The 24,405-nt window shown below is 53.4% G+C and overlaps 1 protein-coding gene across 2 annotated transcripts; it reads left to right on the forward strand.

The window, feature by feature from the left end:
• The first annotated feature begins 1,119 nt into the window (after window positions 1-1,119).
• On the forward strand, window positions 1,120-24,396 carry LOC106895671 (relaxin receptor 1-like). 2 transcript variants are annotated; one of them, XM_014955232.1, is made up of 18 exons: window positions 1,120-1,583; window positions 7,211-7,357; window positions 8,204-8,293; window positions 8,398-8,503; window positions 9,087-9,158; window positions 9,543-9,614; window positions 10,013-10,084; window positions 11,265-11,336; window positions 12,851-12,925; window positions 13,159-13,230; window positions 15,124-15,195; window positions 15,368-15,439; window positions 15,774-15,845; window positions 17,993-18,064; window positions 21,548-21,777; window positions 22,189-22,599; window positions 23,358-23,573; window positions 23,919-24,396. In XM_014955232.1, exons 1-18 carry the CDS (start codon window positions 1,535-1,537, stop codon window positions 24,092-24,094), a joined length of 2,148 nt encoding a protein of 715 aa, XP_014810718.1. In that variant the 5' UTR covers window positions 1,120-1,534; the 3' UTR covers window positions 24,095-24,396. The 2 variants fall into 2 exon arrangements, with proteins under 2 accessions (XP_014810718.1, XP_014810719.1); XM_014955233.1 differs by having other exon boundaries at window positions 9,543-9,611.
• Window positions 24,397-24,405: the final 9 nt, after the last annotated feature.

A 24,405-nucleotide genomic window follows, 5' to 3' on the forward strand; every position in this document is an offset into this window, starting at 1 on the left:
CCATTTCCTTCAACGCGGAGGAAAGGGGCATCAGTACCAATGACAGCCAGGAATAGGGATAGAAAAGTTGTTGGGCTGTTTTAGAAGCATCAACGAGAATTTTGATAAGTTTATTGATCAGCTTTAAATGTTTTAGTAGGAATGTGCGGATAAAATTGGGAATGTGTATGTCATTTAATCCCACACAGGTCGAGGAGAGGTGGGACAGTTAAGTCCTGTGACCTGAGTAAAGATTTGCTTTCCAGCAGCAAGGGAAGGGTTAATTTCTTGCAGATTTTTCTGGACCAGCAACAAGCCTTTGGAAATGCTGGGGAAAGGCGACTCCGAGGAGACCCATACTGGCTGTGCAGATGGGCTGGGAGCCGAGCGTGGACAGCAGAGCTTCAGAAGGGGTTTGCTCTCTGACTGGGACCACCTCTCCTCCTTCCCTCCCCCTCCCCAGCTGTGAAACACTGATTCCCCTCCCTCTTCCAACAGGCTTGGGTGAATTTGAGCCTGAGGAACAGTTTCATCCATGGGACTCCCCCCCCTTCCATGCTTCCCACCATCCGTGGGGTTTCCATGCAGCACGAGGAGGTTATGCCCACTGATGGCACGGCCAGGCTGCCTGGGGACAGTCCCCACAGCAGGAGGACCCGTGCCCAGGGTGGGCTGCACAGCACCCCTCATCCTCCTCTCTGCTGGTGGGACAGGGTGTGCAGAATGGGGTCTGGGAGGGGTGGGTGAAGCAAAGGGACAGGGTCCCAGAAAGGATGGGGATGGGGGGACCACAGCATCAGTGGGGAGAGCGGGAGGACCCTGCCCCTACCTGCAGCCCACCTGGACCCCAGCCCACCAAGCCTGAGCAGCCTAAAGTGTGCTCAGATGAGAGCTCAGGGGTGGTGTCTGCCTTGCTGGGACTGCACTGGGATGGCTGAGTGGGGCACGCAGCACAGGAATGGGGCAGACATCTCTGCTGGGTCATGTCCATCAGGCCACCGGACACGGGTGGGTGCAGGTAAGGAGGGCAAATCCAGCAGAGGGCCCTCTTGGGGAGGAAGCAGCCCTTCTCCTCCCCTTCTTTTCCTCCTCCTTCTCCTCCTCCTCTTCCTCCTCCTTCTCCTCCCCAGGCTGGCCCTGGGCTCCCTTGGGCCGTGCACCCCAGGGTCCCGGCTGGGCAGGTGGGACAGCACAGCCCCACTCTGCCCCCAGGGTGGGGAGTACAGGCGAAGGACTGGATTCATTTCCTCCTCTTCTCCCTTCCTTGCTACCCACATTGCTGGGTTTTACGTGCCGCACAGGCTGTGGGGAGCTGCAGATGTGCCCCAAGGCTGCTCCATCAGCATCTTCCCCAGGATGGGGATGGCCACGCAGCACCCAGCTTCCCGGGGACCGGTGACAACCTGTGGCATCGCTGGCGTGTTCACACCCTGGAGACATCAGCGTGTTCGTGTACGTTAGCAAGAGAGGACCCGTGGCATCTCCACCTTCCCTTTCCCTCCTCCTTCTGCCACCCAGGAGGTCTCCAAGCCTTTCGGGGCTGGGGGGTGCTGACATGAGGCTGCTCCTGATCATTCTGCCATCGCTTTTCTACGCTGCTACAAGTAAGTGGCCGTCTTTGCGGGTCATGCCACCTCAAGTGGGGAGGAAACTGGCCTATTTGATCGGTATTGGGTGTGCGTGTAAAGAATTTTATAGTGGGATTTCCATATAGATCATGGCACAGGGATCCTGCTGCCTGAAAACATCCATGAGTGCTGCCCGGTGAGGAGAGCTGGTGTGCCTGGTAATGCTGCTCTCTGCGCTGCTCACTGGTCGCTTTTCTGGGCATCCACGTTACCTGTAAACACAGAGGGAGCTGCAAGTTGTGATTTTGCCTTTTATTGAAGAGAAGAGAGAGCGAGGAGGGGAGTGGAGGGGCAGCAGAGGCAGCCGCCGCGCTGATGTTACGGTCTGCAAGGGGAGGGAGCCGTGGACAAAAAACAGATTGAAAAGCAACACTTTTTGCTGGAAGTTAGGAAGGGGGGTGTGTGGAAAGGCAAGAGCTCTGCACTATTTCCATTGTAGTCAGATTTGTTGTGGTTTATTCTTGTGGATGGCAGTGCAAACTCTTCCCTCCCCTGTGGGAGAGATGGGGAGGGTTAAACCTTTCTCTCCGATCAAACAGTTAATTGCTTGTGTCTCCTTTAGGGTGGTTTGTTTTAGGTGCAGCTCAGTCCATTTTGGTATGGGAAATGTCAAGGGGAATTTTGTGCAGTGTGTCATGAAAAGGGGGTTGCAATCCCGGGTCGGGGGTGATGGGGATGCCCCATGGTGTGGAGAACTTGGGTGCTAGAGACGAATGGGACAGGCCACGTGTCACCCCAGCCGCGTCCTGCGGCTCCAGGACTTTGCTGGCAGAATTTACATGGTTTTTTTTGCAGAGAGAGGCAAGGTAGACCAAAGGCATGTTTCGTTCAGCCTGTTAGTATCCAGAGAATTTGGTCACGGCTGTTTTCTGGGTGATGCGTGGGCTTCGTTTACAATCCTGGGTGGCCCTCGTAAAAAGTCGAGGCAGATGCTGAGGTTAATCCTGGCTACGTTTGGCTGCTGCCTCTGGCTGTCCTTTCTTCTGTAGCCCTGCAGAGCTGGGACAGGAGGGTCCCCATGGGCCCAGTGCCCATGGCCAACCCCATCCCACCTCTGCCAGGGAAGGTCAGTTCATTGAATAGGCTGCATCATCCCAAAATCACCTGTTTTCTCTATGTTTTACCTTCCCTCAAACACACTTTTCCTCTGGTTTGTTTTTTTTTGTTTTGTTTGTTTGTTTTTTTTTAATTTTATTTTTTATTTCACCTTCTCCTCTTCTGTCCTAAGTTGTATCTCTGATTTCTGTCCTGCACAGTCCCTGGTTTTTCTCACCCTGAGGGGAGTTAATACAGAACAAGGTACTGTGGGGGTGGCTGGAGAGCATTAGTTTGGCTGGAAATCTGGGGCTTGAGCACCATTCCTGAAAAAAAAAAAATAAAATAGAAGCTATCTGTGTTTATGTGTTTAAATAGATAAATAGATACACATATATAAACTCCACTCTCTTAGTATTTACATAGCTCCATATGTGGATATGCTCCCTGCAAGAGGGACCTGGAGGCCCTGGAAAGGTTCCTGTTGCTTTCCGTAGGTCCTACATAAATTCAGGCTAAGAAAACAGCCAAAAACTAGCATGACATGACAGTATGCAACAGAAAGCTTCACTGGATAACTAGAAATGGAACTGAGACAGGAAAAAAGTCTCTCTGGAGGGACTGGAGCTCAGGTCTCAGGGCTGGGGTCAGATCTGGTTCCATTCACAGGACTTGGAGAGGGTAAAGGACATGCTTCCCTCTGTGGGGCTGCAAGAGGGCAAGAGCCAGGGGTCTTGTAATATGCCCATCTCCCCTGGTTTGTGTTTTCTTACTCTTTTATCACTCGAAACATTGTACTAAGGAGGCATGTTTTCTTACAAGCCCAGCCCCTCGCCAGCCTTCGCCTTTGCTGCCTGTAAGAGCAGGACCCCATGGCACCTCCAAAATCTCACTTCTGGCCACTGCTCTGGCCTCTTTTAAGAGGTTTCCCTTAATCTTTGCCCAGCTTTTAAGTCACTGGCTAGGTGTTTATCTCGCAGGGATCTCACAGAGCTGTGCCAAAGCCTGCCAGCCTGAGCAGGGACAGGACAGCTGAGGTAATATTTTACACGAGGGATGCTGTGGGGGAGTCATTTCATTTAGTTTTTCACACGTGCTTTTATTATTGGGTGTGATCTTGCCAGCACGAGGTATTTTTAGTAAACATGATAAAACTCTTTTTATTGAAGCATTAACACTCAACAGCTCTATTAGAAATAAACTTAAACTTGGCTGAATTTTTTATTGTATTTGCTGCCTCAGAGAAACAGGTGGTTAGGAAAATCCAAAGGAGCAGTCACACGTGCTGAGTTTGGTTTTGTCCGTCTTGCAACATGTTAATTTTTTAGAGAATTTGCTTGTGCGTGCCCCCTATGAGATATCAATGTATCAGAGCTTTCCACTGGTTTTGATTCCCTCTTTGGATGGGGGTCCTTGCTCAGCTGCTGATTCACACCTCCCAAGCCTCTGGTGACCAGTCTTGACCTGCTAGCAGAGAGCAACTCCACGGGCACCAGCTCTGCTCCTTATAAAGTGGGGTTTTTTGCTGGTTTTAGTGTATAAAACAGAATGTTGTAAAATCAATTCCCCTCCCAGCTCAGTTATAACTAACAGGTAGAAGTAAAAAGATGGATTTTCCCTTTTCCCCATCCCTCTCCAGTTGTCAGCAGCATCCCAGCCCCCTTCAGTCTGACTGGCTGGGAAGAGCTGACACAAGTCACACCATTGCTGGTAGAGATGCTTCCAAGCGAGGTGTTATTCCAGGCACCAGCTTCATTCTGGGTGAATCATTTAATGCTCATGGTGACGTTTCTGCTGCTTCCCAGCAGGATGGAGGTTGACACCTAGAAAGTCCTACTCATTTTGGAGCAATGCAAGCAGGGGAAGGCCACGCACAGGGTCATGCATAGGCTGGTAGAGGCTGACACCACACATCTGTAGGAGCTTCATGCCAGGGTCCATCCCTCTTGAGCTTTGGGCGGACCAAAATTTGCTCTTTACAAGTAAGACGATGCGGTGCTAAGCAACAGGCCCATCATCATGCAGGAGATCTCTGTCTGTGTCTATCTTCTTGGACAGGTTTAGCTTCATAAAGCAGAATCACGCCCAGAAGTATTTAAAGTCACTGAGGCTCTGCATTAAGGAGAGGTCTAGGATAAGGCTGTCTGGTAAGGACAGCCTCCTGAGCAGATTCCCTGGGAAATGCCACTGGAGCAGGAGCTGCCTGTGCTGCTCCCCGGAGAGAAACGGCCACATGCTGGCTCATGTCTTCATTCTTTTCCATAGATGAGACATTGTCGTGGCATTTGGAGGCTGGGAAGGGAAGACCTCCAGCTCCAGCACACCCAGCAGCCCTCACCCACATCCCCGGTGACTTGTCTGTCACAGCCTCGACTCGTGCCTGTTGTGCTATCAGAAGAAAATAGATGTTCTTGCTCCCAGCTAAAGGAACAAAAGATCACGCGTAAATGAATTTTCAGTGACAAATTTTTACAACGTTTAACAGCAGATATGCTTTTTAATGTCCCAGGCAGACAGTAATTCGTTTGACAGTTGTTAGGCGTTCCGGTGTTCTGCAGTAACATGTGTGATACCCCCGTGGGTTTAGACACCTCTAATACAGAAGTACAGCCACAAGCATTTATAAAAAGCTAAAATTACCTCCTGCTTTGCAAAAAGACCAGCCAAAGACAGGCACTTCCAAAACAGAGGTTTCTGAAAGCCCAATACTGGCTGTACCAAGGATACAACCTAGATTTTTTTACTTTGGGGTAAAGGGGACATGGCCCTTTCTGACAGTGTGGAGACCATGGCATGGGAGCTCCCTGCAGGGTCAGGTCAGCCCAAGGGGTCCCCAGCTGGGCAGGGAAAGCTGCCCCCCACCAGCTCCCACAGCAGCATCGCCTGCTCCAAGACAAGGAGATGGCTCAGCCTTCACAACCTTGTAGAAATGGGGGTTCCCTTCATGTCCCAGGTTGCCCAGTGGGGTCCCGGCTGGTTCAAGATGCTAGACAAAGAGGAACAGTGACGTAAGTCTGTTAAAAATGTCACTTGGACCCGCTTTATGGTTTCAAGTTGATGGAGATCCCTTCCAAAGGTCCTTGGGATGGCTCCAGATTTCAGGAAAGATTTATGGGGCCACAATAGACCCTGCTCCAAATCTCAAAACACTTTGAATCATGTTGATTGAATCCATCGGTTTTTTGCATAGATTTGGAGTCCTTATTTCCCCCTGAACAAACAGCCAGATGTGTCAGTAAATCCCAGGAAGGGCTTGCAGGACCCTTGGCCGGTCAGAGAAGTCCAGGGCAGGGATTCAGGCAGTGCAGGCTGTTTACATCTAGCTCAGCCAGCTATTGCAGAAAATGGGGATATTTTTAGTCTAATGGAAAACATCCCCAGATCCAGCCACAACCTGTCTGCGGGAAAACTTCCCTGGGGTGGACAAGGCACCCATGGTTCTGCTGCTGGGCCAGCTGGAGGGGACCACATCCATGCCATGTTGCCCATAGGGGCATGGGGAGTCCCCACTAGTCCCCCCCTGCATCCTCTCCACTCTCCATCACGCCACAGTGCTTGCTGATGGGATTTTTAATGGAGAGGGGTGTGAGTGTGAGTGATGCAAAGTGCTTTTAATTATAGCATGCACCATTAGCCATTAATAGCCTGGCAGTTGGAGGAAATCCTGAGCAACAAGCTGCCCCCACCCCACAAGCCGTGTTCCCCTGGTGCCTGACGGCTGCTACTTCCCAGGGCCTTGATCAAAGCAGGCTGTAGAAATGTTTAGCTGGATCTAAAGCATGGCTCTGCCATGGATAATTGCAGGATATTAACGAACAGGGCCCTGGAGCTGGCCGTCTTTGATGGCTCTGATTGAAAAGACTCAGCAAAAAGGGGAGATGGAGCTGCCCAGGGAGCTTTGCACCCAGGGATGGGGCTGCACCTCGGGGACAAGGGTGGCCTAGGGAGGAGGGATGGGGTGGCCTGTTTTGTTGGGACTCTCCATTTCCACGCTCTCCTCAGCAGAACTGCCTCCGTCTGGGTGTCTGTGCTCCAGGGTGGCATTTTGCTATCTAAAAGTGTTCTGAAAGGAGTTTGGGTCCTTCTTTTCCCTTGGTGGTCTCCAACACCCCATCAGCTCACACTCTCTTTTCCCTTGGGGCACTCTCATGCCACCTCGGTGGTCTCCAACACCCCATCAGCTCACACTTGCTTGAGCCAGATCACAGTCTTCCGGGGCACCAGTGTGGCAGTGCTGGTCCTCAGCATCAGTGACTCCAAAAGCCACTGGAGGTGGGCACAAAGCAGGATGAGACCCCAGGAGCTCAATGCCCAGAAGGTGATGGCACATCCTTTGTGAGGGGTCCAGGGGTGGAAGGTGCTGCCCCAGCACTGAGCATCTTCTCTTCCTTGGGCAGAACCTCCTCTGATCCACTCCTGGCGGGACGGGCACGAGTGTCCCTTGGGGCAGTTTCCCTGTGGCAAACCCCAGGAGCTCAATGCCCAGAAGGTGATGGCACATCCTTTTTGAGGGGTCCAGGGGTGGGAGGTGCTGCCCCAACGCTGAGCATCTCCTCTTCCTTGGGCAGAGCCTTCTCTGATCCACTCCTGGCGGGACGGGCACAAGTGTCCCTTGGGGCAGTTTCCCTGTGGCAACCTCTCCATCTGCCTGCCCCAGGCCCTGCACTGCAACGGGGAGGATGACTGCGGCAATGGAGCTGATGAAGACAACTGTGGTAAGCAGCAAGCGGGATGCCCTCAGAGTGAGTAACCCCTGGACCTGGGAATGCCAAGATCCAGGACCATGAGTGCAGTTGAGCAGAGCTTGCTCTTCCCCTGGGAAGCCTGAGGATCCAGGACCATGAGTGCAGTTGAGCAGAGCTTGCTCTTCTCCTGGGAAGCCTGAGGATCCAGGACCACAAGTGTAGTAGAGCAGAGCCTGCTCTTCCCTTGGGAAGCCGGAGGAATCCTGCATCTGCTCTGTTCTCCAACCACTTCCCTGGCTCTTGTATTTCTACACCATCCTGGCACAGTGGCCAGGAGCTCGTCCATCAGGGATTCTCCCAGCCTGGGGTGCAGAAAACCCTTGTTGCTACAAGGCTGTTGTGGTTATTTCTGGGCAGTGTTGGACCAGCAGAGGAGCAGAGGGGCTCAGAGCTACCAGTCAGGACACGCGAGTTCAGCAGATTTAAAGACACAAAATCAGTTCCTTTTTTTTGCACAACACCCAGTGAAAAAGTGTGCTCAGGGATGCTGAGTCTAGGAGTGGAAATGAGTTAGAGACTGGACAAATTCATACCCTCTGGGAGCTGGTTAACTGAGTGGTTTGGATGCAGCCTCAGGGCTTGGGATGTCCTTAAAGTGGGTTCGATGGGGTGATAGAAATAGAGAAAAGAAAATTTTATCATGGCTATGCTTGGAGACACACCGCGGGGCTGGATGAGTCCCTGTTCTGCCTCGGTGCAGCCATGGAGGGCTGGAGCCAGATCTCAGGCTTGGTGGGAAGCAGCACCCTCTCCCAAACTGCCAAGGGTTTTGCTGGTGTCTGTGTCCCTCTAACAGTGGTCCCCTCTCTCCTGCAGTGGATGACAGCGGCTGGCTGCAGATCTTGGGTGACATGCTGGCCGCAAGGAGCGGCAGGATGGCTGTGGAAGACGAGGGTGATGCCTGCTGTAAGCTGTCCTCCCCAGGGCCGGGCATCCTTCCCCACCCCACGGGTGTCCCCTGCCCAGCACGAGTCCCCTCCCATCAACATGTCCCCTCTGCTTGCCCACAGGGCTGGAGATCTTCCCAGCACGGTGCCGGTGCCGGGGAAGAGCTGTAGACTGCACCGAGCAGGACCTCACCACTGTCCCCTGGGTCTCCTCCAACGTGACCAAGATGTGAGTAGCAGTGGGTGCAGGCACCCCTCTCCCTCGGGAGAGGCACAAGGTGGACACACACTGCCACCCGGCAGGAAAACAAGCTTAGAGGGAAGGAAATACAACCCCTGGCTTTTACTTATTGTCCATGGGTCCAAAGAAGCAAAGAGCCCTTTCCCCACCAACAGACCACTCTCTGCTGAGCCTCAGCTGCTCGCTGCAACCCTCCCACAAGAGCATGGAGCCAGGAGAAGGGAAAAGCCAGATCCTGGCCGGGGTGAGGACTAGGGGGCCTGTCTTTGCTGCTAAGCCTCCCATCGAGATGCACAGGGTGGGAAACTTTGGGCGAGGTCCCAGCCTGGGGTACCTTCGCACACACAAAGGGAGGAGAGTGTGGGAAAAACTCATCTGCAGCAAATAATGCCTGCAGATTGGGAGGGCAATTAGCAATGTAGCATTAATGAACAGCAGCTGCCTCGCATTTTGTTTGTATTGCACAAGAAGAAGAGGTCTAGCCTTCACTGTTCTCCTTTCATAGAGGACTCCTCTGTCCTAGTCTGCTGGCCCTGGGTTTGATTTTTTTTTCTTTCTGTTTTCTTGCTAGGGACCTGAAGAAAAATAAAATCCGTTCTCTGCTGGACAATCAGTTTTCCAGGTACAGGAGTCTGAACAAGCTGTGAGTATCTTCTTTATCCTGCTCTCTGGCTCGTTTGTGATAAAAAGGGAGAGCAGTAGATGCAGGGGTCAGCAGCAGCAGGGCCACGTGTGGAGGGACAAATGTGTGAGGCAGCTGAGAGCAGCTGCTTGTGACCATTGGGCATCTGTACTTTCAGCTTCCTTCCCTTTGCATGGAATAAACGAGGCAGAGGTGAAATCAGCCTCTCCAGGGCTGCCTGAGCAGAGGCTGCAGCCTGGACCTCCATCCCTGAGCCTTATGAGCCGTGTGTCTGGTGTCCTGTCTTCCCTGGGGACCACGGACCCTGAGAATCCCTTAGTAAAAGCTACTTCTTCTTTAGCCTCTTTTCTGTTCTCTTCATTTTTTTTCTTTTTTTTTTAATAGTTTTTTGCAAAGAAACAAGATCCGGTTGATCTCACCCAGAGCCTTCACTGGACTTTCTCAGCTTAAAATGTTGTGAGTAAAGGTGTCTGCGTTATGGGGCCCTGGGGAGGGGAGCCCTGGGATGGACATAGTCCTCGGCTCCTCCTGGCATGAAGCAGAGCTGGCTTGAGGACAGGTCCTGAGCCTTTTTTCTTGCTGCTGCAGGAGTCTGTTTCAAGCATGCTTTAAGCTGGATTTGTACATATTGTGGGTGCATGTGGAGCAGAGCAGAGGTGTTTCCCCTCCTTACAAACACACCTGTTCCCATCCAGCCTAAGCTGAGATCCTGTGTTTGAGCTGCTGAGGGAGATGGTGCCACGGGCACCCAAAGCCAGGGACCATGGGCAGCTCGGGAAGAACAGCTTTAGCAGAAGTGGGTTTAATGGGCAGCGGTGTCTGAGGATCACTCTCCTCCTCTCCACTGGTTCCAGGTTCCTCAGCCACAACAGGATCACGCAGCTGAAGCCCAGGATTTTTGAAGACCTGCGTCGCCTCGAGTGGCTGTGAGTTCCTTTGCTGGTCCCAACAGCATCAGATGTGACTGATCCCAGCTCCTCCTTGCATTTACCATCATTTCATTTCCTTGGGAAGCGGCGGGGGGAAGTGGGTATGATGCTTTCAGGGTGTCTGTGGTCACATGCCCATATTGGGGGCTGTGGAGGAGATAGGTATGATGCCCAGCTGGGTCTCCAGCTCTCCAGCAGCCCTGGAGAACAGGGCACACTTGGCCTCTGCTGTGACTCTTTTATGAAACTCCTATTTGGGTTTCCTTCCCCTTTTAATGGGGTCAGGTTTAGCATGGACTGAACATGGTCTTGTCTGAAATCTTGTTATGGCCAGCTGGTCCCCATGGATTCTCACCGTGCCACATTCCCCTTGCTGGTCTGCAGCCACAGAGCATGATGATGGGCTTCATTCAGAGCCAGCCTCAGCTCCCAGGCTGGAGGTTTGTGTATAAAAGGCTTTAAGTGAGCTGTTAAACACAGAGATTTGCAGCTCCATCACCTTGAAAAATATACACCTAGATTGAAAATACAGCTAATATCCTTCCCCTCTGTTTATTCTCAAAGGCTCTTTGATCTGGGCCCGTGTGGTGTGTGGTTTTACACAGGGAGCTTATAAAGATCTCACTACGTAAAGGCCACTTTACAAGACAGTTCATTCCTGGTCTGTGTTTGCAGGAGCAGCTCGGACAAGTCTGCCACCCCCCCAGGCTCCCCTCCTCTTACTTACCATGGGACCAGCTCAGTTATTCCTTAAATCAAAGAGGGACAACAGAAGGATGCGCAGCTCATGGAGGGTGGTCTCTGGTGCACACAAGCCAGAGGACTTTCAAGAAGCCCAGTAACGGCCCCGAATTCCCCGAGTGGTTTCTAATTTATCTTTATTTCACAGCAGAAGAGAGGAAAAATCCAACAGAGCCTGACTGTGAAGGAATCCAGACTCTGCAGCTGGATCTAACGCTTCAAACAGGGCTGCCTGGGCAGGATTCAAGGGGGGTTGAAGGGGCTTCAGAGGGGGGACAAGCCCCCACCCGGGGATGGGTGTCCATGGAGGATAGTAAGGGAGAAGGGACAGAGCCCCCTCCTGCTGGGACAACACGAGTGCTAAATGTGGGGACTTCCCACTGCCTCCTTGTCCTTTCTGGGTCCCCTCTTCTCACTTCTCCACTTCTTCTTCCAGGATGCTGGACAACAACAGGATTGCCACAATTGTCCCCGCAACGTTTTCAGGGCTGAAGTCTCTGTATTTCCTGTAAGTAGAGGCAGAGGGAGCCTTCTGAGGGATCTGGGGGGTCCTCGCTCTGTGGGCGTCTGCGTGGTACCTCCTGCACCCCTTTTCCAGGGCAATTCAAGGGTGCTGTGGCTTCCTCCCCTTCCCCCAGGGTTTGAGGGGTGATGGTACAAGGTGCCTCCAGTTTAGGTTGTCGACTTCTTTCCTTGAGTCAGTGACTGCAAACAAGATCTGATGCTTTCCCAAATTACTGTCTTTCTGACCTGTTTTCACATCAGGTCATCTCAAGCCAAGGGGTCTTTAAGGCCCATTAAGCCATTTCCAAGATGGAGGTACAGAATAACAAATTTGCTTTAACCACCATACAATCAATTTTGCAATGGCTATAAGGTGGCTTTAACACCTTTTGCATAGGTCAGAATGCGGATTGGAAACCTTGGCAGCAGCCTGGAGCGAGTGTTAGGGGAGAAGTTTTGGCTGTTATGGTGGAAAAAACACGTGTGTGAGTGCACAGACACACACATATATATATATTCACATACAGCTTAAAAAGTGGTCAGATGTATTCCCTGGGTGGACACCTGCAAGCAGAGAGTGCTTCAGCCGTGGCTGCTGGCCCAGGCTTGCATGAGCTCTGCTGGAGATGTGACTGCTGGAGTTGGCTGTAAGAGCCTGAAATTTAGGTTTGGGGATGTGCAGGACTCAGTAAAGGCTGTGCCTGGAGATGGGGGAACCAGGCACAGGGGGGACACAGCACAGCCAGGGCTGGCAGTGGACTTGGGGAAGAAGGGCTGTGACCCTGGGACTTCACTCCTCTATAAAACTTGGTGTCCAGAGACCTGTCCCCAGAGGAGGAGCCGTGTGGGCTGTGGGGGACAGCCCTGGGGGGACAGAGCTCCCCTCGGCCACACGTTCCCACGTTGCAGGCAGCAGCTCTGCTGGGTGACGTACTCTGTTTATCCTTCTGCATTTTTGTTCTCAAATCAAATAAACTAAACCGGCGGTCACAGAACGTGCAGCGAGGGACGCCGTGCAAAGCAGGCATGTGCAAAAGTGCTGGGAAAAGCACCAGCGGGAGCCCAGGCTATAAATTTGCCTTTACTGGCTGTCACTCCAGGGTCACTTGCTGCTGCTTTCATGCACGGCTCTCCCAGTGACGTGCCCGTCACAGCTCACTGGAGAGCATCTCCCACATTAAATGTGCCTTGTACTCTTACTCTTACATCTCTCCCAAAGAAGGTGGATGGAGCTTGGTACTGCTGTTAACAGCCACGTGGGCCAGACCTTTGCCTGGGGTGGGGGCAGCTGAAGTCACTCTGTGGTTGTGCGTGACCATGGCTTCTCTGTCAGGGTGCCCACCAACCCTGAGATGTCCCCCTACCCCTGGTCACAGTGAGTCTGTTGACCAGCAGAAAGCCCTTGTGAAACCCTGCGTGGTCCAGGAGCAGCAGCAGGACCCCATCCATGCACAGGGTTGTGTCCTGGGCTGACATATGGTGCCGTAACCCCATTTTTCCTTATTTCCTCCCGACCAGGTACCTGCTGAACAACTCTTTGACTCAAATACCCAACGCCCCCCTCTGCGCAGAGATGCCAAAGCTGAGCTGGCTGTGAGTACCCAAAGCTGAGATGGCAGTGACATCAGGCTGCCTGTGGGGAAGGCAGGGGCTGCTTCCACTCCCCAGCCAGGCTCCCAGAGCGGAGATGGGGAGAATGGGGCTGGAAGCATCCCACAGGGAATGGGGACAGAGCTGGGGCAGGGGCAAGCAAGAGGTGAGGGATCACACTCGAAGTCCCCAAGGATGGTGGGGATGGAGGTGGCAGCTGTGTTGTCTTTCTGCAGGGAGCTGGAAGGGAACAGGATCCGGGCGATGCGCAGGGCTGTCTTCCAGGAGTGCCACGACTTCACGGTGCTGTGAGTACCTCGGGGCTCTGGCCATGGCCCCTGTTTGCTGGTGCAGACCCTGTCCCATTGCAGACACACGGAGGGAGGAGGGGGAATAGCCAGCACTCAGCTGGGACCCCCCTTTCCCACTTCTCTGGGCTAGATAAGGGTCTACTGTCTCACGTTTAGTGGTTTCTGCCCACACGGTATCAACAGTGCAATCAGCCTCATTAACTTTGTAGGGACTCGGGGTCCCAGAACCTTTTTCCAGGGTCTCTGTGCTGGAGGACGGCCAACCCTGGGTTGGGAGCTGGTGGGCTCATCCCAGAGCCCTGTCACCAGCCCATTGGGGCTGCCCAAATCAAATGGGAACCGTCTTCAGGTGGGAGATAGGAAGCTTTTTCCATGCTGTGTCCTGCCGCTATGGTGTGTGAATATCAGAGCTCACAGCCAGCCCAGACTCTTCCGCTGGCATCCAAATCCCCTAAAAATATCCCTAAGGAAGGCCATAAAGCTTGTGAGCTGGCTCTCCACATGTCAAACAGTGTCTGGCTCTATTTCCTCTCCTCCTGCCCCATTCTTTCTTGGCCCCAGGGCTGAGCTCTTGCCCAATTGCCCTCCTGGAGCCAAAAACAGGGGAGGATTTACATCAAGGATGCACAGACCTCTCCCAGGGTCCAGTTTTCCTGCACAGGATGGTGATATAGCTCCCAAAGGGATATATACAGCCTCTGGAGCCTCAGGGAATTAAGAACAGGCAAGCTGTGCATCATGCAGATGTTATCCACGAGCAGAAGGCTACCAGTGGCCACAGGGTGGTGGCAGGAGAGCAGAAGCGGGATGAGGACCTAAGCCTTCCTCCCAGGGAATCTGCAATTACCTGGAGCACTGGGAATGCATTGCTGGGATGCATCCCTTAATTAGAAAGCTCTGCTCCATATTTCCAGCTGAAGATTGCTGCACAAAGATCCCGTTCCTCTCTCTGCCTTTCTTGGAGAAGCCCCAAAAGACATTTAATCCCCAAAATATGCACTCCTACAGTTTGGGTTTTTTTTCTTTCCTCCATGAGAGCTGCCCACAGCCCCCAGTGCTGGGTGGGTGAGCTGCTGCCCTGCCATCCATCCTTCCTCCCGCCGCCGAGCCGGTTGGCTTTGATCAGCGGCGTGTTTCCCGGGGCTGTTATGGCAGTGCCATGGAAACGTCCTCACAGGCAAGACAGACGGCGTAAACACACCCTGATGGTGACACTGACAGAGGAGAGAGCCTCACGAGCAGAGGCAGCAGATGAGACAGGGGCTCCTGTTCAGGCTCTGTGGGATGAGCCACCCTGGCAGGACTCACCCCACGTTCCCCCATCCTGCCCAGCCGCACCATGGACCACTTTAGAGAGGGGTGTCCTGGTTGGTGTCTGAGCTCAGTGGAGCCCAGCTGCTCACTGTGAGCCTCCACCAAGGAGCACCATCCATGGGTCATGGAGTCTCCCAGCACCTTCAAGCATGTTCCATCCCACAGGGTTCCTGCTGCTCTGAAACCGCTTGTGTTTCTCGGTGCACCCTGCTGGGATCTCATGGTGCATCATGCTCCCACCTCTGAGAGCTTGAACCAGCTCTGCTCATCTTCCACACTTCTGATGGGTTCTTCTCTGAGCTGTGGCCTTGTGTGAGATGGAGCTTTGCACCTGAGAGCTGGGCTCTGGCTTAGACCTTCCCCACAACGGTGGAGCGTTTTGCTGCTGGAGGTGATGGTTGTGCTCAGTGAATTCAGGAAGGACACAGCAGGTCTGGGTGCACCCTGCTGGTGAGCCCAATGTAGAGTGGGCACTTCTGGCTGCTCATGGCCAGTCCAAAGCTCTGACGATGCTCCCAAAGGGCGTGTGGGGCTGTGGTCATCCCCACATACTCTCTCCCCTTCCTTCTCTTCCAGGATCCTGCGCAGAAACAAGCTCAGGTGGATCCAGGACGGGACGTTTTCCAGGCTGAACAGGCTGGTGGAGCTGTAAGTTTCCAACCGTTGCCTGCCCCAACACCCCAACTCCAACAGACAGAGGTGTGGGTCTTGCTGGGGACCCTGCTCTGCCGCCTACCCAGGGTACCTCACTGCTCAGCACCCTTGGGTGCAAGAGCTGGTGTCCTCACCCACTTCTCAGACACAGCTCTCCTCCACACAGCGACCTGTCGTCCAACAGACTACATCATCTCCCCTCCTCTCTATTTAATGGCCTGGTGGAACTCCAGCAGCTGTGAGTACTGGGGCTGAATTGGCCCAGGGGGTGTTCTTGCCCACTTGCAAGTGATGGAGTGCCCTGCAGAACCCCTGCACCTCCAAATCATGCTGGGTACATCTCCTCATTGCATGGTCTGTTCACTCATGGGGATAGGATGGGCTCTATCCTGGTAGGTCTGCCTGCAGCATGATGCCATTGCAGACCCTCTGCTTTGGGGCTGCAGAACCATCCTGGGGAAATGGGCAGTGCTGGGAAAAGCCATAGAAAGCCCCCCATTTGCCCTCTCTTCCAACTACTCTCATAGCTTCCCAGTGGGGAAAAGAATCCCGAAGATTTGTCTCTTTTTCAGGAATATTTCCTACAACCCCTTGAGAGAGATCTTCCCTGACCAGTTTGAGAGACTTCCCCAGCTACGGTCCCTGTGAGTCCCACCACATCCCCAATCCTACAGTGCCGCCTCCACCTGTGGCAGCCCTAAACCCAACCTGGGGCCACTCACAGCATCCCCTGTGCTGGTTTCCTTCTGCAGGAGCTTGGAAGGGCTGGAGATCCCCAACATCCACAACCTGACCTTCCAGAAGCTGACCAACCTCTCCCATATGTGAGTGGGGGGGAGCATGTGGCTGCTGCTGCCCTGGCACCCATGCTGGGGGGATGCTGGGTGTGGGGAGGGAGAACAGTTCACTCCTTACACATGTGAGTGTGTTATTTCAGCCCCCTGCAAGCCCCCAAGCATGATGATACTGCTTAAACCCCCCAGGGCAAGAGGGTGTCTCCTAGTTGGGGCTTACTTAGAGCAAGGGGAGCATTTTGCCCATGGGAAGGGAGGATTTTGCAGAGCCACAGGTTCCCCATTGGGCTTCACATGTGACACAGAGAGTGATCTGCATTTCTGAAGGTACACGTGTCATAGGTGATGGGGACAAGGGAGGCTCAGTCAACCAAGGCTTGTACTGGTAGTAAACTGGGTGCCAAAAGCTGTGGTTAAGTAATCCCATTAGAGGTCCTTTGGCTTGGGTCTGGGATAACAACCCAAGAACCCCAGAGACGTGCAGATAGACAGGCTGGACAGGCATGGCACGCAGGGTGGAAACAGGACTGTGCAGCCAGCTGTGAGTGCTTGGGTTTCTCTTTGGAAGGGGAAAAAAAAAAAAAAATCATTAATTTTCTCCAGATGCACATTTTAAAGTACCTGTAATGAAAGACAACTACATCTTCCTTTCTGTAATTGGTCTGTTTGCACTATAAATATGGTACATTTTCTACCTGACTTGCTAATAAGCAATCATTTTCTCTCCTTTTATCTATAATTAAGCAGAAATGAGCCTTGCATTTCAGTTTTGTAGTCATTTTCTAATGTAGAGTTTTGCTAAGCTTACATGGGTTGGCTTTTATAAGGCTTGAAAAGATTAATCTGAAATAACACACAGGGGAAAAAATGTGAATCCCTCTTAATGGAACTCAAAGGTTTTGAATAAGGGATTGATTTTTAAATGTTAGTTTGTGACAATCACGGGTTGGAGGAAAACACTCCAGTGCTTACCAGTTGCCAGTGCTGAATAGTGGCAGATTTAAGAGCGTGGCTGGGTACCTGATCCAAAAAGCACTGGGGTGCCTCCAGCCGGCTTCACAAAGGCTTTGGGGTGTTGTTGATTTAGTTTTCAAGACCAGTTGCAGTTCTTGTGCAAATGGAGATCCTTTCTCTCAGCTCCATCGTGGTCCGTGTCCCCTGCAGATCCCTGCCCCAGCTGCTCTCACAGGGAGGGCTGTGTGCTGGGCATCACCCTGGCCCTACTCCCACTGTGTTGCTGCTGCCTCCATCCTCCCCATCTATTCCCCTGCTCTCTATAAGCCCCCAGGATCTTGGCAAGTGGAAGGTGGGGGGGCTCTTCTCCACCCAGACAGGGAAAAACGTGGCTGAGGGGGTGGAGGTGCGAGCAGGCAGGGTGCAGGGTGTGGGGCAAAGGGGCTGTACACGCTGGACCATCCCAGTCACAGCCACTAAACCTTCCCCACCACTCCGACAGCTACTTCAAGAAGTTCCAGTACTGCAGCTACGCCCCCCACGTGCGCAGCTGCAAGCCCAACACCGACGGCATCTCCTCCTTCGAGAACCTCCTGGCCAACATCATCCTGCGCGTCTTCGTCTGGGTCGTCGCCTGCCTCACCTGCTTCGGCAACCTCTTCGTCATCTGCATGCGGTCCTTCATCGTCACGGAGAACAGCCAGCACACCATGGCCATCAAGTCCCTGTGCTGTGAGCTTTGGGGCGGAGGGGCAGGGTCAAGCGGGGGGAGTAAAGAAGGAACTGAGCTTTGCCTTCTCTTCTAACTACTCTCATAGCTTCCAGGTGGGGAAAAAAATGCTGAAGATTTGTCTCTTTTTCAGGAATATTTCCTACAACCCCTTGAGAGAGATCTTCCCTGACCAGTTTGAGAGACTTCCCCAGCTACGGTCCCTGTGAGTCCCACCACATCCCCAATCCTACAGCACTGCCTCCACCTGTGGCAGCCCTAAACCCAACCTGGGGCCACTCACAGCATCCCCTGTGCTGGTTTCCTTCTGCAGGAGCCTGGAAGGGCTGGAGATCCCCAACATCCACAACCTGACCTTCCAGAAGCTGACCAACCTCTCCCATATGTGAGTGGGGGGGAGCATGTGGCTGCTGCTGCCCTGGCACCCATGCTGGGGGGATGCTGGGTGTGGGGAGGGAGAACAGTTCACTCCTTACACATGTGAGTGTGTTATTTCAGCCCCCTGCAAGCCCCCAAGCATGATGATACTGCTTAAACCCCCCAGGGCAAGAGGGTGTCTCCTAGTTGGGGCTTACTTAGAGCAAGGGGAGCATTTTGCCCATGGGAAGGGAGGATTTTGCAGAGCCACAGGTTCCCCATTGGGCTTCACATGTGACACAGAGAGTGATCTGCATTTCTGAAGGTACACGTGTCATAGGTGATGGGGACAAGGGAGGCTCAGTCAACCAAGGCCATCCTTCCTCCCGCCGCCGAGCCGGTTGGCTTTGATCAGCGGCGTGTTTCCCGGGGCTGTTATGGCAGTGCCATGGAAACGTCCTCACAGGCAAGACAGACGGCGTAAACACACCCTGATGGTGACACTGACAGAGGAGAGAGCCTCACGAGCAGAGGCAGCAGATGAGACAGGGGCTCCTGTTCAGGCTCTGTGGGATGAGCCACCCTGGCAGGACTCACCCCACGTTCCCCCATCCTGCCCAGCCGCACCATGGACCACTTTAGAGAGGGGTGTCCTGGTTGGTGTCTGAGCTCAGTGGAGCCCAGCTGCTCACTGTGAGCCTCCACCAAGGAGCACCATCCATGGGTCATGGAGTCTCCCAGCACCTTCAAGCATGTTCCATCCCACAGGGTTCCTGCTGCTCTGAAACCGCTTGTGTTTCTCGGTGCACCCTGCTGGGATCTCATGGTGCATCATGCTCCCACCTCTGAGAGCTTGAACCAGCTCTGCTCATCTTCCACACTTCTGATGGGTTCTTCTCTGAGCTGTGGCCTTGTGTGAGATGGAGCCTTGCACCTGAGAGCTGGGCTCTGGCTTAGACCTTCCCCACAACGGTGGAGCATTTTGCTGCTGGAGGTGATGGTTGTGGCTCAGTGAATTCAGGAAGGACACAGCAGGTCTGGGTGCACCCGGCTGGTGAGCCTGACGTAGAGTGGGCACTTCTGGCTGCTCATGGCCAGTCCAAAGCTCTGACGATGCTCCCAAAGGGCGTGAGGGGCTGTGGTCATCCCCACATACTCTCTCCCCTTCCTTCTCTTCCAGGATCCTGCGCAGAAACAAGCTCAGGTGGATCCAGGACGGGACGTTTTCCAGGCTGAACAGGCTGGTGGAGCTGTAAGTTTCCAACCGTTGCCTGCCCCAACACCCCAACTCCAACAGACAGAGGTGTGGGTCTTGCTGGGGACCCTGCTCTGCCGCCTACCCAGGGTACCTCACTGCTCAGCACCCTTGGGTGCAAGAGCTGGTGTCCTCACCCACTTCTCAGACACAGCTCTCCTCCACACAGCGACCTGTCGTCCAACAGACTACATCATCTCCCCTCCTCTCTATTTAATGGCCTGGTGGAACTCCAGCAACTGTGAGTACCGGGGCTGAATTGCCCCAGGGGGTGTCCCTGCTCCCCTGCAAGTGATGGGGTGCCCTGCAGAACCCCTGCACCTCCAAATCATGCTGGGTACATCTCCTCACTGCATGGTCTGTTCACTCAGCAGAGCCATGGTGACAGGATGGGCTCCATCCTGGTAGGTCTGCCTGCAGCATGATGCCATTGCAGACCCTCTGCTTTGGGGCTGCAGAACCATCCTGGGGAAATGGACAGTGCTGGGAAAAGCCATAGAAAGACACCCCTTTGCCTTCTCTTCTAACTACTCTCATAGCTTCCAGGTGGGGAAAAAAATGCTGAAGATTTGTCTCTTTTTCAGGAATATTTCCTACAACCCCTTGAGAGAGATCTTCCCTGACCAGTTTGAGAGACTTCCCCAGCTACGGTCCCTGTGAGTCCCACCACATCCCCAATCCTACAGCACTGCCTCCACCTGTGGCAGCCCTAAACCCAACCTGGGGCCACTCACAGCATCCCCTGTGCTGGTTTCCTTCTGCAGGAGCTTGGAAGGGCTGGAGATCCCCAACATCCACAACCTGACCTTCCAGAAGCTGACCAACCTCTCCCATATGTGAGTGGGGGGGAGCATGTGGCTGCTGCTGCCCTGGCACCCATGCTGGGGGGATGCTGGGTGTGGGGAGGGAGAACAGTTCACTCCTTACACATGTGAGTGCTTTATTTGACCCCTGCAAGCCCCCAAGCATGACGATACTGCTTAAACCCCCCAGGGCAAGAGGGTGTCTCCTAGTTGGGGCTTACTTAGAGCAAGGGGAGCATTTTGCCCATGGGAAGGGAGGATTTTGCAGAGCCACAGGTTCCCCATTGGGCTTCACATGTGACACAGAGAGTGATCTGCATTTCTGAAGGTACACGTGTCATAGGTGATGGGGACAAGGGAGGCTCAGTCAACCAAGGCTTGTACTGGTAGTAAACTGGGTGCCAAAAGCTGTGGTTAAGTAATCCCATTAGAGGTCCTTTGGCTTGGGTCTGGGATAACAACCCAAGAACCCCAGAGACGTGCAGATAGACAGGCTGGACAGGCATGGCACGCAGGGTGGAAACAGGACTGTGCAGCCAGCTGTGAGTGCTTGGGTTTCTCTTTGGAAGGGGAAAAAAAAAAAAAAATCATTAATTTTCTCCAGATGCACATTTTAAAGTACCTGTAATGAAAGACAACTACATCTTCCTTTCTGTAATTGGTCTGTTTGCACTATAAATATGGTACATTTTCTACCTGACTTGCTAATAAGCAATCATTTTCTCTCCTTTTATCTATAATTAAGCAGAAATGAGCCTTGCATTTCAGTTTTGTAGTCATTTTCTAATGTAGAGTTTTGCTAAGCTTACATGGGTTGGCTTTTATAAGGCTTGAAAAGATTAATCTGAAATAACACACGGGAAAAAATGTGAATCCCTCTTAATGGAACTCAAAGGTTTTGAATAAGGGATTGATTTTTAAATGTTAGTTTGTGACAATCACGGGTTGGAGGAAAACACTCCAGTGCTTACCAGTTGCCAGTGCTGAATAGTGGCAGATTTAAGAGCGTGGCTGGGTACCTGATCCAAAAAGCACTGGGGTGCCTCCAGCCGGCTTCACAAAGGCTTTGGGGTGTTGTTGATTTAGTTTTCAAGACCAGTTGCAGTTCTTGTGCAAATGGAGATCCTTTCTCTCAGCTCCATCGTGGTCCGTGTCCCCTGCAGATCCCTGCCCCAGCTGCTCTCACAGGGAGGGCTGTGTGCTGGGCATCACCCTGGCCCTACTCCCACTGTGTTGCTGCTGCCTCCATCCTCCCCATCTCCATTTCCCTGCTCTCTATAAGCCCCCAGGGTCTTGGCCAGTGGAAGGTGGGGGGCTCTTCACCCTGATAGGGAAAAACGTGGCTGAGGGGCTGGAGGTGCGAGCAGGCAGGGTGCAGGGTGTGGGGCAAAGGGTCTGTGCACGCTGGACCATCCCAGTCACAGCCAGGAAACCTTCCCCACCACCCCGACAGCTACTTCAAGAAGTTCCAGTACTGCAGCTACGCCCCCCACGTGCGCAGCTGCAAGCCCAACACCGACGGCATCTCCTCCTTCGAGAACCTCCTGGCCAACATCATCCTGCGCGTCTTCGTCTGGGTCGTCGCCTGCCTCACCTGCTTCGGCAACCTCTTCGTCATCTGCATGAGGTCCTTCATCGTCACGGAGAACAGCCAGCACACCATGGCCATCAAGTCCCTGTGCTGTGAGCTTTGGGGCGGAGGGGCAGGGTCAAGCCGGGGGAGTAAAGAAGGAACTGAGTGTGGATGAGTTGTCCACCAGCATCTCCCCGAGGAGGACCTGTGTGGCTGATGCCAGCCCTCCCCAGCACAGCCAGGGCCTGCTTGCTGCTACCTTTCCCTTTGAGCTGATGGGTTTCTGGGCATCCCTCTGTGCCTGGGGCATCTCAGCCCTTGCCCTCAGGTCTTTGCTCACTGGCACCAGCAGAGTAGCTCTTGTATCCACACACACACACATATATATATGCAGATACATAAAGCCAAAGACTGCCCAGTTCTATAATGGGTTTATGGCCACAGCATTAATGCAAAGTGCTACATTTGCCCACAAATGCATTTTTCTCAGAGTACTTTGTTTCCCCCCTCCCCTCCCTCAGGTGCAGATGGCCTGATGGGCATCTACCTCTTCGTCATCGGAGCCTTTGACCTCAAGTACTCGGGCGAATACAACAAGCACGCCCAGGGCTGGATGGGCAGCCTCCAGTGCCAGCTGGTGGGCAGCCTGGCCATGCTCTCCTCCGAGGTGTCAGTCCTGCTGCTGACCTACATGACCCTGGAGAAATATTTCTCTATTGTTTTCCCGTTCAGCCACCACCGAGCTGGCAAGAAGCAGACCATCTCGGTGCTAGCGGCCATCTGGCTTCTGGGCTTCTCCCTCAGCATCGTCCCCCTGTGGTGTAAAGAGACTTTTGGGAACTACTACGGGAGGAACGGGGTGTGCTTCCCACTGCAGCCTGACCTGGATGAACGGCCCAGTGCTCGGGGATACTCTGCCACCATCTACCTGGGTAAGGCACCTTGGGACTTGGTGATGGGGATGATGGGAAGAGGAGGCTGAGGGGAGACCTCATCACCCTCTACAACTACTTGAAAGGACACTGTAGAGAGGTTGGGGCTGGTCTCTTCTCACAGGTAATTAACAATAGAACGAGAGGGAATGGCTTCAAGCTCCAACAGGGTAGGTTTAGATTGAACATTAGGAAGGAATTTTTCACTGAAAGAGTGGTCGGGCATTGGAACAGGCTGCCCAGGGAGGGGGTTGAGTCACCATCCCTGGATGTGTTTAAGGGACGTTTAGATGCAGTGCTGAGGGATATGGTGTAGGGGAGGACTTTGTAGAGTAGGGTAGATGGTTGGACTCGATGATCCCAAGGGTCTCTTCCAACCTCAATGATTCTATGATTCTATGTGGGGCAGGACAGGCTTCCCCTCCAGGGTGCCATGAGAGCCTGCACTTCCTCTGTTAGTGGGATGTCTGACTTCACAGGGTGCTGCCATCCCACCGGGACCATGTAAAACAAGTGTGCCAGCTCTGCCCTCTGTTCTGGACTGGGGAGGGTCCCTGCTCCAGCCTGATGCTGTCCCCAGCCTCACTCCAGAGCTGGGCATCGCTGGGCTAAGGCTGGATTCACAACTAGCCGGAGCTGCTGAGATGTCTCTGCCCCCTCTAGTGATAAAAGCAGGAGTAGTCCTGCTGCTGCCGCCGATCCCAGCTCACGAGGGTTGCACTTTGGCTACGCTCAGAGTGAGATTTCTTTCTCTCCAGGTTTGAATCTCGCAGCCTTCATCACCATCGTCTTCGCCTACTCTGGCATGTTCTACTCCATCCACATCACTGCGTCCAAAACAGTGGAGAGAGGTGTCTGCTCCCGGGAAGTCACCATTGCAAAGCGGTTCTTCTTTATTGTCTTCACCGATGCTCTCTGCTGGATACCCATCTTCCTCCTCAGGCTTCTGTCCTTGCTGCAGGTGGAAATACCAGGTGAACCCCCGTTCTCCACAAGGCCCCGAAGAAAAGCCCACCACTGGCTGCTGCCTGCCATGATTCCCTGGGTCAGGGATCCCTTGGTGTGGGCACTGCTTAGATTGGAGATCTCTTCACCCACCTGTGGGCTGCAAGGGGAGATGGACAGCATTACTGGTTTCCTTGGGCCTCTCCCCAGGGAGCAGCAGTCATGACCTCCCTACTTTGAGGGGCTATTCTTCCTGCTAAGAGCCCACGGATGTCATAGCCCCCCTTTGCTGCATGGGCTGGAGCTGGGTGGGTTACCCTGGGTAGGGGGAAGCCCCCCTTCAGCTGTCTAATGTCATGTCTTTGTTGGCACAGGCACCATCACCTCTTGGGTGGTCATCTTCATCCTGCCCATCAACAGCGCCCTGAATCCCATCCTCTACACCATCACCACCCCCTCCTTCCAGGAGAAGGTGAAGGGCTGTTTGCAGACCAAGCACGACTCCCGTAAGAGCTTTACCCTGGCAACGCTTCAGGCCAGCAGCACTTGACCATCCCTGGTGGCACAAGGATGCCCACGGCTCCCCAGCCTGCCAGGTACCACCTTTCAGCTCCACAGCCCCACAAGAAAAAGCACGCTCAGCACTGGGATCCTCCTGTGCTGGAGAACTGCTAAGCATGAAGGTTTCCTCATCAGCCAGCAGATAGCGTTAGTACTTTATTAATTACACAGATGGGAAGAGCAGTCCCCATCCAAGTCAAACAATCTGTTGCTGTTGCATATGATACAAAACAAAAAAGTCCTTTAAATACAAAATACACGTCTTTTAAGTGAGCATCACCTGGCACAGAGCTCTACTGC

The sequence above is a fragment of the Calidris pugnax genome, unplaced genomic scaffold (genome assembly GCF_001431845.1).
Source record: "Calidris pugnax isolate Ruff unplaced genomic scaffold, ASM143184v1 scaffold38, whole genome shotgun sequence".
Taxonomy (NCBI): domain Eukaryota; kingdom Metazoa; phylum Chordata; class Aves; order Charadriiformes; family Scolopacidae; genus Calidris; species Calidris pugnax.

Bases quoted from the DNA above. Each gene is read 5' to 3' on its own strand.
- LOC106895671 (XM_014955232.1), top strand. From the start codon at position 1,535: ATGAGGCTGCTCCTGATCATTCTGCCATCGCTTTTCTACGCTGCTACA. The intron at 13,231-15,123 runs GTGAGTACCTCG...CTTCTCTTCCAG, and splicing joins TGCCACGACTTCACGGTGCT to GATCCTGCGCAGAAACAAGC. The intron at 15,196-15,367 runs GTAAGTTTCCAA...TCCTCCACACAG, and splicing joins CTGAACAGGCTGGTGGAGCT to CGACCTGTCGTCCAACAGAC.